Raw genomic sequence first — 13,464 nt, forward strand, 5'->3', positions numbered from 1 at the left:
GAATCATTCAGTTACGGGAGTGGAATCTGGAGAGAAATTCAGCTCAAAGAAGTAAGACTTGTAGACACCAGCTTAATGGCCTACATAAAGCATGACATGTAAATTTGAGATGTGTTAAAGTGTCTAAAGCATCATAAGGTATTGAGTATTTAAAAAATGACCAAATGTGGGCAATGAAATTGAGCTCCTGGTGACTGATAGCTGAATCAACACTGAATCTTTACAATTCTATATCTGTTGGCTGCAATATAAGCTTATATGTCTTTCTTTCAAATGACTTCTCCTGTATTTTCCCTAAGTATGTAGATATCTCTGCTAATTTGGTGGAGAAGTCCCTTTTCTGGCTTTTCAGGAAATAGAACAAATAATTAGATGTTTTCCTTTCTGGTGTTTAATGATATGAGCAGATAATAGTAACAGTTGTTGAGCAAAGAAATTTTAACTGCCACACATTTCAGCATCTTTTAGAGTGAAGTGTTATACTGATAAATCAGAAATTTGGAGAGTATTTTGATGATTCAATATATTAATGTGAAAATGTGTACATTTAAATTAGAAGACTTTTTCTTGTCTATTAATGTAATTACTATAATGCAAAAAAAAAATGAATCATTAGTTTTTATTCCCTTTAAAATGTAATACTTATGCTGTATTCATTCAAACATTTTGTTAATTTGACTTCCACACCTGCTTGCTGTAAAACATTGCTTCATAATGAATCCATAACCAAACTGGGAGCAGTAACAGGCTGTTTCTGAAGAAAAGCTGGAGCTTTCCTGTTTTCTTACCATATTCATTTTGGGAAAGAAAATGGAAGAAAAAGTATGCCTTGAAACCCAGATGCTACCCAGTGTGACTTCAAGACCAGTTTTTGTAATTTACATCAGTTACTATATTGTTTTATGTATTTAATTGGTCGACATTTGTTTCATGTACTTTTGCAATTATTTTTCAAATTTTCAGAGTATTTTGGGGATTGTACATATTTTGAGTAAGAGGAAGAAAATTTGATTGTGTCTGCTACCACTGTAGTTGTGAAGTGCTTTGAAACAGTTTTCAGACAATCAGTTGTACTAACAATTAGACAAAAACAATTTATTAGAACTATATGACCTTGAACAAATAGTTGGTGTTCTGATTCAACTCTTCTCAAATTTCAGAAGGCAATCCTCGCTTATTTCTTTCTGCAAACTGACAACTGTCTGCTGGGCACAGAATGAGGGAATTCTGGATTGAGAACTTCTCACTGTTTTTGTAACTGTTTTGTGTTGTCTGTTTGATGGAGCCTTGATCATGTGTTTTTGTTTCACGTTTTACTTTTAGTAAGAATAGTAATTCACTAATTGAAATAATAATTATTGTATAAAATAAGGTTTTTTTTGAATATGGTGTTTAACAGTCTTTATCATTTTAAAGGGAGAAGTTGGACAGCCTGGATCTCCAGGACTAGAGGGACATCGGGGAGAGCCTGTAAGTAGTTACGTTGCTGACATTATTCTTAGATACTTTTTTAATTGTTTTTTTTTTCTGTTAAGGGATATTGCACTTCATGTTTCACCCATTTTGATTTGTATTGGTTGCTATGTCCTTTTTTGTAAAAGCACATTTATTTTCTATTGTTCATCTTTTAATTTGGATTTAATAAAAGATATAAACTTTTAAAGTCAAAGGTGCCTTAAAAGATTCTTGATTACGTTGCTGTTACGCACCAGTTTTTATAGATAATACAAAATTGTCTCATTACTGACTTATTTCCTATTGATAGGATGTTTTGGCGAGTTATTTGTTACTTGGTGGTTACTTGAGGAAAGACTGGCTGTTTTTAACTCTCATTTTTGCAACATGGAATATGTTATTTTATCTACTTGTTAATTGAGTTTACTTTTCCACTTTCTGCTTTCTCTCTTTGTTCACTGACTTCCTTGTATCTTGTTATAGTGGCCATGTTATCTAAATCTCTGGTCTACTAGCTTACTTGGGAGCATGTTGCTGCATTATTGTTTTGCTTGTTTCCCAATACATTGTTCCTCTGCTAGTGTTTGGGCAACTTTTTTCCTACTGTTTTTATGTGGTAAACTGTGTCCTTCTCATTTCCTTGTTTCGCTCTTCAAGGCCACCAGTCTTTGCTCAGAAAGCAGAGGATCCTAAGGTATCAGAAGAAAGCTGAAGGCTTTCAGTGCTGATAGTGAGCCAGCTGTCTTCAAGCCATAAGTAATCATTCTGTAGGCCAAGAAGTGATTGGAGCTCAGCTTGTGAATCATTGCCTTTCAGATGTATGTTAAGATAAGAAGGTGAAGTTTTAAAAGATTGTGAATTTATATAGTATTGAATGGTTAAGCCAGATTGTATTACATACTCCAGTTTTAATTAATGGAGGTTCTTTTGAAGAGCAGAAAGTCTGCATGCTGATCAGGATATTGCCTCAAGGTAGCCTGTAAGACATGTAAGGCACCTAGTTGTGTCTGATTTTCTACCTGTGATGCTGGTGTAGTGCCAAATTGTATGGGCAGTTGTAGTGCCTCCATCTATTTAGATCTTGGAAGTAGAGCAAGAGATGTCTCCATGCAACCAGTGTATGGCAAAAGTGTGTGCTTGGACTGTGGGAAATAAAAACTATCCCAGTCAGCCACAGTGACCTGGTGTATGTGGGTTCCTTTATTCGAGTAGGAAGTAGTGGGCCTTCATCCAATGGAAAGAGAACTGCAATGTGGGACTGTGGGGAATACCTTGTGCATTTCACTACTTCTGTTGTTCCCATTTTTCCTCCAATACATACTTGATACAAAATGTGTAAGCTCCTCTCTGCTCTTCTGTTACCATGATTTCTCCAATTGAGAGTAGTCTTCTCTAGTGGGATACCCTAGTAGTTATGGCACTGATATGGGAGAAAGGCACCCACCTTTGTCGTGAATTCCCTGAGATAGTGAAATAGGCAGCCTAAAGTCAAGACAGACTTTGTATGTTTCTTTTCAAACTATGACTGTGTATTGGCCAACCAGATGCAGCTGTGGCCCTGGAGCAGCTCAGTAGGTTGCATGGATACCTCATCCACACAAACAATTTTTATTTCTTACATTCAGCCACATTAGTGTTAAACATGGCCTAATTTGTTGTTAGTCTTTTTAAAAATAGCAATCTTTTGATTCCTTCTGCATTAACAAATAAAAAGAGCGTGATTGCAAAGTGAACGCATCTTGAAACAATGTCTAAAAAGCAACTGCCTAGGACAGAGAGCACAGCTGAACTGAGCTCCCATTGCCTCCAGCAACTGAGAGGTGTGGTTACTTTCTGGACAATATGCCATACTGTCTCATATATTATTACTCTTATTAATCCTCGCATATATGAGGAGGAAAGAATTGGTTGTAAAAATAATGCCAAGTGAAATGGTTGTTTTCCCTTGGTAGTACTAATGGAACTGAAGTTAGCAAGGCTATCCTCCTGATCCTACGTGCTCTGTATAAGAAAAACATTTGCTATTATAGAATTCTCTCCAAAGCATTTGGTAAAACTAGTAATCAAGCTCAGCTTACCAATGACAAACAAGGCATGCTCCAAGTGCAGTCATGCTGTCACTCGAGTGGCACTTTAATGGCCAGTCATGCATCTGACTTACAACAGGCTGTTTTGGGAAATACGGTTTTTTGAGGGGCAAGCTGTCTAAAGGGTAGAATAAATCATTTCATATTTGAACTTAATTTCAGCCTAGTTCTCCTTTCTAAGGTAGTTAGAGCTTTGACAGAATTTGGTTTCCGAGAAAGCAAAGTGAGATGTGAGTTTACAGTTCTGCAGATGGGAATTCTGAAGTGAGTGCTTGTGGATGAAACTGGCAGGACATTTATAGCACTCTTCTAGGCCTGGCATATGCTGTCTTGCCACAAGTAATGTGTCTGACCAATTGCAGCTGCTGATGTTTACTCTCCAGAAATTGTATTTTTCAGAAATACAGCTGTAAATACTTAAAATGATAGAATTTGCCCTTAATATTTAGGCCACATCATTAGACCTCAGATGTGGTCTTTTATGACAGTGACAGCAGTACAACGTGGCTTTCAGCTTCTGACCAGACTCCTGCTGTTATAGCTACTCATAGTTTGTCTGTTTGTCTCCTATTACTGCACCAGTACTGTCAGTGCTAGATCAGTGCATTCTCTAAAAATTGCTCTCTGAAATTCACAGGATGTCTGATCTGTGCTAGCATACCAGAGTTCTTTTTGAAGCATGCTCAAGGTAAACCAATGAAATTACGGACTACAGAAGTTGCTGAATTTTCCTTCATAAAGCAGAAATCATTATGATATGACACAATAAAATGATGTAAATAGGTAGCCTGTATATTTGGACAGAAACCTAAGGTTAATGTAATTCTGCTGCATCTGTAGACGTGCTGAGAATAATAGAAATGGGATGCAAGGAGAGGAAGTTCCCGATTTGCTTATAGTATGTATGCAGAACTAAATATATTCTTGGTGCTTCTTCTGTGTGCCACATTGAATTGCCATCTGTGCCTTACTATATAATTTTCCAGCATTTCCACCAACAAATTGTCTTTACTGTAGCCCTTAAAGTGCAACACCTTCTTGAAGCAGGATGCTTTCTCATGTGGTCTTCATTATGTTGTGTTACCTCTTACTGTTCTTGGCATAGGAAACTATGGAAAAAGCAAACGCAGTCCTATTAGTAATTACTTTAAATGATCATAAAAAGAGGAAATAATATTTATTTATTAAAAAGTAGTTGCAGCTGGTTCTGATTAACTTTCTTCTTCAGTTCAGCTGTGCATGTATTATATCGTTGTCTGTTGAAGGTGACAGGTAAAACATGCAAATTTTAAGAGGCAAGTCCACTATTCTATATAAGATGGGACAGGAAATAATTTTAACATGATAGACAGCTTGAGAGGGAAAATAATCAGTTACCTGTATGATAGAATGGGAGTGCAAATAATGGAAAACTCAGTAATTGCTTCATAGCATTAATGGAACAAAGCTTAAAATTCACAGTCAAAATCGTTGCAATAGATAGAGGGTTGTAGGAACTATGCTAATCTCCTTAGGAAAAACATACCGTTCACTTTGCCTTTAATAAAATGCTTAAATTTTCTACTTTTAGTGATCATATTTATCAACAATATTGACAGATATGTTTCTAATTACAACCACAATCAAGGATGCAGAATCACGTGTTAATGGATTGTCAGTCCTATCATTCGTTCAGAAATGATGACCATTGACTGAGAAAGTAAAATATCTGCACCATATGTATACATGCACTTTTTTTTGCAGTGACTATGATGATATACTTTGCTTAATACGTTTTATATTATGATTTTTTATTTTCTACCCATTTTAGTTAATCAAGAAGTTGCCATTTATTTAACTCGTATTTTCAGTCATCTGCGTTGAGGAGTGATTTATGGAATACTCTTATCCTGCACTTAAAAGCAAACACAAAATCTCTCCAGGATAAGTGTGCAGTAGTGGCTGTGACAAGTATTTTTTTTTTTTTTTTTAAATCTAAAAGTGTTTCTTAGTTAATTTTCTAAATGCACCTATTCTGATTATTGTTATATTTTCATTCTCTCAGTAGAAGATTGCAGCTTTTGACCGCTCCAAGGATCATATGCTGTGCAGGTCTAGTAGTTCTGAAAATGTTTCATGGAGTACTAAACAATCATTTAAATTTTGCATTGTCTTAAGTAGGCTCTGTTATGAAAGTAGTCTATTTAGAAGCAGTTATTCTCTGTCAATCATTAAGACAAATGTAATCAGGAGACTCAGCAATCTGGGGGGTGTAAAACCATCAAAATTCTTAGCCTCAAAGCTAATATTTATACTTTTCCACTAGTCTGAGATACCTAAGTAGTGGCAGATGAGCACTGGTGGCTTACTTTCCAGAGGTACCAGCATTGCAGTCATAAGGGAAATAAGGACTACTGTTTTCTCTGCACATTATGTCCTCTGGGTCTCAAAAAATATGTCATTTCTTTCTTGAAAAATTTGCCTCGAATTTTTACTTATAAAGTGAAAGGGCTATTCAAGGGGGTGAGGTTTTTCTTTGACAAAAACAGCTGATGCAGTAAGAGTTTGGTAGGTAAAATGCCATACATTACTATTTCTTCACAAGTAGATTTTGTTGGTCAAATTAATTTTTTAATGATTGTTTACTAAATTCTTCTAAGCTAAATTTTTAGAAGGAGGATTACTTTTCTGATGACGGTCTTCTCCTTCCCTTCTTCCTGCCACTGCAAAAAAAAAAAAAAAAAAAAAAAAAAAAAAAAAAAAAAAAAGTAAGTGCATCAGTAATTTTTCCTTGAGAGGCTTTGTGGAATCGTGAGAGTAGTCAGGACAGAGTCTTCTGAAGAATTTCTGATTGTTGGAGCTACTATTACAGATGCTAATCTTCCCACTTGAGAAGTAGAGAGATGACTGCTTTGGCAACACAATAATTTCAGTAATCTTTCTTTAATTATATAGTGCTTGCTGTAAGCTCAACTACGTTTTTTAGATTTTTTTGGAGTGCAGATTTTCCTCAAAACACTCAAAAAACCCCCATGCTTTTTGAATGCTGGTTTTCCTGACAATTTTAACTTCTAACCAAATTCACTTAAAAGGTGCATATATTTTTTATGAAACATTATTTGCAACATTGCTTATCTTCATCATTTGGTCTGACAAGTTATGTTAATTAAATGCATTTTGTCTTGCATTTTCAGCAAATTTAATTGCTGTTAAGAAGATGAATGTGTGAATGGTGCTGTAAAGAAACAGGTGATTAAAATACTTTTGGGACTTCTGGCAGGTTAACGTCAATGGCTCTATTATTCCTAGGTGACAGAAATGGTAGAAATGGCAACTAGCTGCTGAACCAAATCGTATTGAAGTCGTTTGAGGGATTCTCACTGAATTCAATCTGGACAGCAGCCACAATAAGTACTGTAATAAACTTGGATCCACTGACCAAATGATGCTTGGAAAATAATGCCTGCATTTCTAAGCTGTCATATCAAACAGTTCTCTACCATCTAATTCTCACTTTCTATCTTGTTTTTTTGTGATTTCTAGTTCTTACATTTTGGCTTCACACACCATGCAATTAGATGAATTATATTCATTTTCTGCACTTACATGGCATCTTTCTTAACATAACATTTTTGTTATGTCTGCAAAGACTTAGGAAAGTATTATTTTTTGGAATTTTGCAGTTAGCATCAGTTCAAATCAGATAACTTATTCTGGAAAATCAGGCTGGGAGAAGCCCAGTGGTGTAGAAATAATTCTGGCCAAGATGGTGTACCAGTTTAAAATCTCCTTACTGATGTGTTGAACTGTGTTACAATAAATAGAATCTTGCCATTCGTTAAGATCTCTCTTAGCTTTTTGTTAACTTCCTATATTCTAAAAAAAATCTGTTAAAAAAGCATGATTCTGTAATAACTGTCCTGCAGCAAACAATTTAAATGCACTTTTAAAAAATTGCAGTATCTTCTAAGCACAAAATTATTGGTAGTTCTTATTTATTTGTATTCAATGAGTGATTCCAATAAACTAGTCCTGTTTATACACGGAACCATAAACTTGTGCATCTGAAGAGTTTTATGTTATTGTGTACTAAAATAGTTGTGTTTATTAGTAATTTTTGGGTAGAGACTCTGAACTTGAGATTATAAATTATACTTATTAGCTGTGCTAAAAAGTGAACTTTAATTCCCAGATGAAGTGTACTGACTGGCTTATACTTATATTGTAGAGTTAAGTTTGTAGAGTAACAGGTGTTGACACCCATTGTGCCTTTTTCTGCTGAGGCAGTGACCATATTCACCTCATATGCATCCTCAGCTGTTGTGTTGTCAACTTGCATAATGCAGAGTCTAGAGATATGCTACAAAACCAAAAGAGAATTGGCTTGGTGTGGATCCTCTTGTGGCAAAATTACTTAAAAATCAATATAAATGTTTTCCCACTTAAATGTTTGGGCATTTAGGGGACTGGAGCACACCACTGACTGCAATATACACAGACTTAAACAGACTTTTTTTTTTTTTCTGAAACAAGATTTTCTTATGTGTTACAATGTGTCCTCCAGTAGGCATAGTTTATTGCTATTTAGATATTACATCATTTCTTATTTTCTGTATTGAAAGACTTTGTTTTTAATAAATGTTATGACCAACAATTCCTTTCCTAGAGATAACTTTTAAATAGTGTGTATTTCTACTTAGGCATTTTTTCTGAAAAGATGACATGTCAGAAATCAATTGCTACTTGGGGCTAATGAAACATGTGGAATATATGATGCTGTTCTTAGGTCAAGCTACAAAACAAATTATCTTTAGGAGTTTGACACCTTTTACCCATATTGGACTGATATGGAATAAATTACATGGCCAGCAAAAACAAGCTCTGTGGATCCAAAAAGACAAGGCATGAAACAATATTAGTACAGAAATATTTAACACAGAGTGGTACAGAAATATCAGATCATTTAAGAAGGAATCTTTGGCTAACACTGCAAAAGTTCATTTTTGCTTTAGTAATCTGTTTCTGTAGGTAAATTTAGCCATAGCAATTACAGATTAAACCAAGGTATGATTTTCCTTGTGCTCTGGAAGGGTTTCATCGCATTCTCTGCACCGACTTTTGTTAGCTGTCTTAAGCACGGGTGAGAACTGCCAAACAGACTAAAACTAAGGGAACTATCACAGAACCTTTTATCTGACAGTGAGTATGTAGAAAATCTATTTTCTTTCCTCTTTTATTTCCTGCTAGATTCTGACTGTCTTTAGGGACTTCCTTTGTCAAAAGTGCAAGCTGGTCCTTTCTACATAATGGCCTGCAATGAACCAATTCTCTAGTAGTTTAATGGTCCTTTTGGAACACAGTTTTATTGTTTTCTTTTTTACATCCTATGACAAGTTTCACGTTATGGGCCATGTGGAAAGAAAAAAAAGCATAATTTGGTATTAAACCCACTTTCTGCTAATTTAAATAAGCGGCCCCTTACTGTAGAAAATGGTAATGGCCAAAAATTGTATTCTTCCAAATCAGTGTGATCTGAGTGAGCAGAATTGCAGTTTTTGCAGTGTTTAACATCCAGGAGCATTAGTCAAGGAACAGAGCAGCGGGCAGTGCCCTTCATGGAAGCTCTGCCATCCTTAGCCTAACTCTGATGTGCCAGGTGCTCAGACTGTGCAATGAGTCATAAGTTTTTTTGCCAAAAATTGTTAGTAGTGGAGAAATTTTAGACTATTTCAAAGACACGTAACTGCTTGAGTATTAGTGCATTTACATATAGGTATGAAATACAGCTTGGTTTGTCAGCTGATAGAAGTCACTGTGGGATTTTTAGCTGGAGTGGACATGCTTGGTTTGCAGAGCCCATTATGCTGGTGGCTGACAGGACAAGCAGGGGGAGGACATCACAGTGTCACCTGTAGAGCTGGGGACTTGGGTTTTGTCTGCCTAGCTTCGGATCCACCAGGATGTGCTGAGTCTGTTATTCATAGTATTTTGAAGAGTATTTGCAAGAAACAGTGACATCAGTTTTCACTGTGCTGGCAGTGCAACAGGGGTCACTGTGTTCCACACGTAACATATGTCTGTTTTATTTTTAATAAGCAATTTGCCAAAAAAGTAAAAAAAAGTGCTTGCAAACTCTGGTCTTCTAACTGTGAAGGTTTTGGTAATGCGTTCTCCTTGCTTGCATTAATTTAAAGCTTCAGTTTTAGTCTAGTGGATGCTCATTATGCCTGTGGGAACCGTTCTTTGTATTGAGCCTATTTTCCTTTGTTGTCAGTTCCAGGTAACCAGTAGTAACCGATGCAACTTCTTTGAATTTCTTTTATATATTTTTTTCTACTTTCTACAGCAGAAGAGTTTTATCCATTATCCAAATCGATTTTATGTGTTTCATTCTTTCAGGATTATCGGGGATTTGCTGTAATCTTTTCAAAAGTATCTGGACTGTTGTACATTTATCCAGATTTTGACTTGACTCGTACTTTCTAACATGCCTCCAGTAAATCTCTCATGTGTCATCAAGTAAGTTTGTTCAAGTGAAGATTGGTAACACAGAAACAGTTGAGTTTTTTCAGGTGCTCAGAGAGGTCATGGAGATATCCTGGTAGATGGATATCTTTGTGAGTCTTGTGCTATTGCTATAACTTATGCAACGTACTTTAATGCTTTCCTAATATCAGAACTTCAATGTTTTTTGCCGTAGAAGGAATAATTTAACTGAAATATAATTCAGAGAACTCATATATGCAAGAAAAGCCATCTTTATATCAGTAGTCATGATTTCTGCATTTTAAACATCTGACTCCAACTGATCCGCATTAACTTACTGTTGAAAAAAAATTAAGGTCAAAATTAGTACTAATCTTTATGAAAGTTCTATGCATTTTGAGAAACTGAAACTTTGAATAACAGTTTCTCAATGTCATGCTAGAAGCATTTAGTGAGGATTGTGTCACTACTTGAATTACTAATGACCATTAGGGATGCAATCTGAATTTTTGTTGCTTAAGTGGGCAGCAGACCAGCATATGACCATCTTTTAACAAAAGTTTCTGAATGTTATTCTTGGATCCATTTTTGAAAATCAATATAATTTAATTATATATTTTTTTAATTTAATTATATTTAATTAAAAACAAAAATAACAACAAAATAACTTTACTAACGATCATCATACAAAGGTAAGAAATGAAGGCAGATATTATATTATACCGTAAAATAAACCATATTTTTAAGCAATATTCAACAGCAGTAGTAACGAAGCTGGTAGATACGTATTTTTTTCTCATAAAAATGGCTGCAGAAATGAAGAGTGTATGCTTGTCTGACATTTTAGTACTTTTTTTTTTGTCTTGTTTTTCATACAGGAAATATATTTTTTTGTCCTATCTTTTACAGTCATAATCATTTTTAATAGGAAAAATAGTTTTATTTCAGGTATTTTTGTCTTGATATTGAAGGAGAATGGATACTTTGAAACGCTGTCCCATAATGATTTCTTCTAGATGTTATTTATTAACTGTTTGCACAGTACAAAGTAAGTCCAGATGTACATGGAGCCTGTTTGAAGCAGTACGGTGAAAGATTAAAGTTTTATATACCCACTCTGAGAAAATAGGATAACATACTAAGGCCTTTTCACAGTCTTGGGGAATTGACCATGAAACAGTTAGCTTATAACAGGGAATCTTTTGGAAATATCCTGTAATTTTGTATCTTCCTCGGGGATAGCTTTAGGATAGTGACTATGTTACCTGTAATTGAGAACCTCTGGCTTTACACACCAAACCTGTCAACCATAGAATGAAGTTCTACCAGGCACTGAAGGGACAGCAGTGGAAAATAAAGAATGGAATAAGCTAATACATGCTCATTTTAGGACTAAAACGTTTTTTTTCTTCTTGAAAAGTTTTTATGCATAGTTTCTTCTGCTTTTCATAAACACAGCTAGAGATGAAGAATATTGAAAAAACAAAACAACAAATAACACTAACTAGAAAAGAAGGAAAATGTTTTGAGAAACGTAGCATATGCCTTAAGTGAAAATGCTTACACCCAGTTGTTTTGTATATAAAGTCCTGGACAACCTACTTAATGGATTTTTAGTTGGATTGCATGGAAAAAAATCCAGCTGTTTAATATAATCCAAAGCCAAAAATAGACACTTCATGATTAAGGAAACCTGCATAAAAGTTTTTCCAGGGATTGTGAAACAACCTTCCTTTTACAGTTAAGCCCATTGTATCTGCCAGTTACTATCAAAGAATAGAAAAAAAAAAAAAAACATATTTAAATTGCTAAAAGTGGGATAACATAGAGTATTCATAAAGAAATATTTAATTATCACCACTGAAGCTCATTATCATAATGGAAGCTGATTATTATTTTGGATATTCTGAATTTGTAGCTGTGGAGCTGCTTAGGAAAACTACATCAAGGGATTGAACTGCATATCCAGGCAAGCTTCTTTCAGCTGTGAAGCTGAGAACCATGGTTAAGCACTGGTATCTCCCTCGTGTCGAGAACACTTAGAGCTCCTTTTACCTTTCGATATTCCTAGTTTACAGTTATGTCTTAGTAATCGCTTCTTAGTGAAGACTGTTCAGAGGTTTTGCTAATGGAACATACAGAGACCTGTTATACCAGGCAAATACAAAAACAAGACAAAATATATAAATATTTGTTTTTGGTCCAGAGAACAAGACATCAGGGTGTGAGATTTGGCTGCCTAAAGTGAGATATGTGAGGTCATCTGCAACATCTGGCATCTATAGCACAGTACTTACAGTGTACTGACATCTTTTCTAAGAAGCAGGTGAGCTTAAATGTACCACAGCACCTTAAATGACAATTCCACATATGTACATGGTATTCAGGTGTCACTTTATGCCCTGGGGGTACCCTGCAAGATCTCCCTGGTTTGTAACAAGAGCATAGAAAACAGGCAGACTTGTAATATGCAGAGATAGCAAAGGTGGAAAATAGATGATTAAGCTGGCGAAGGAGACTGAATAAAGGGAAAACACAGCAGTATCTCAATAACTAAAAAATATCAGTTAGCTGCCAGATTGATTTGCAATCAAATTAGCTTTTAGTCATAAATTCAGTGGCTTGATACGTTGAGAAGCTTTTGAATAGCCTATCTTTTAAACCTGTGAACTGTGTTTGTTAGGCTGACTTGCTAGCTTTTAATTTTGTGTGACTGTAGCACTTGCAAACTTACAAAGGGATGAAGGAGAACTTCCCATTTAAGGGAAGTTTTCAGAGGAAAAATGAGACGTTTGAAGGAAGTGAAGATAATTAAGAAAGTGAGATTGATGCTGAAAGAGCTAAGGCAGGGGTAAGGCTTGCAATTACTTAGCTTTTAAATAGAGAAAGCAATGAATAAACATTAGATGAAATTTGATGTAAAAGCAGGTCAGGAGATAACTGATTTGAAAGGGTGAGACGGTGCAACTTGTGTAAGGACAGAAAGCATTAAAGCTCAACAAATACTTTGATTTCTAGCTATTCTGGTTAGAAATATAATGCTATGCTTCTTGGCATTACAGCTGTATATCTGATAAACATGAACTATTTAAAATGCATTTTCTGGAAAGAAGAAGTCTTGAATTACAATCCATTTTTTAATTTCATATGCACAAAATATTGCTTGACAGCTTTGCAAAAACCATCCTTAAAGCCATTTTTTTTTCCCCTAGCTCCGTGAATCATGAATTATTCCATAGCATTGATTCTGTTGCTCCCTTTGGGTGGCAGTTTTCCCACTTGTGGTAGTTCCAACATTGTGTTTCCCTTAATGGCAGGAAAATTGCATGATTAATCTGTTTCATATTAAGTTTTGATTAAACACAGGCGTTTGTGACAATTTTACTTACAACATGCACTTCAAAACTTTTTTTTTATCTTATAAATGAAATTTGTTGCTTTACCTTGAGCTCTGAAG

The 13,464-nt window shown here is 35.2% G+C and overlaps 1 protein-coding gene across 1 annotated transcript in view; it reads left to right on the forward strand.

The window, feature by feature from the left end:
- COL21A1 (collagen type XXI alpha 1 chain) overlaps positions 1-13,464 on the forward strand; it is a 101,453-nt gene that overhangs the window by 62,430 nt on the left and 25,559 nt on the right. The window contains exon 17 of the mRNA XM_085217884.1: positions 1,417-1,470. Within this exon, the coding sequence (XP_085074010.1) occupies positions 1,417-1,470 (54 nt within the window). The remainder of the gene's footprint in view (positions 1-1,416; positions 1,471-13,464) is intronic.

The sequence above is a fragment of the Meleagris gallopavo genome, chromosome 2 (assembly GCF_905368555.1).
Source record: "Meleagris gallopavo chromosome 2, MGAL_WU_HG_1.1, whole genome shotgun sequence".
NCBI lineage: Eukaryota > Metazoa > Chordata > Aves > Galliformes > Phasianidae > Meleagris > Meleagris gallopavo.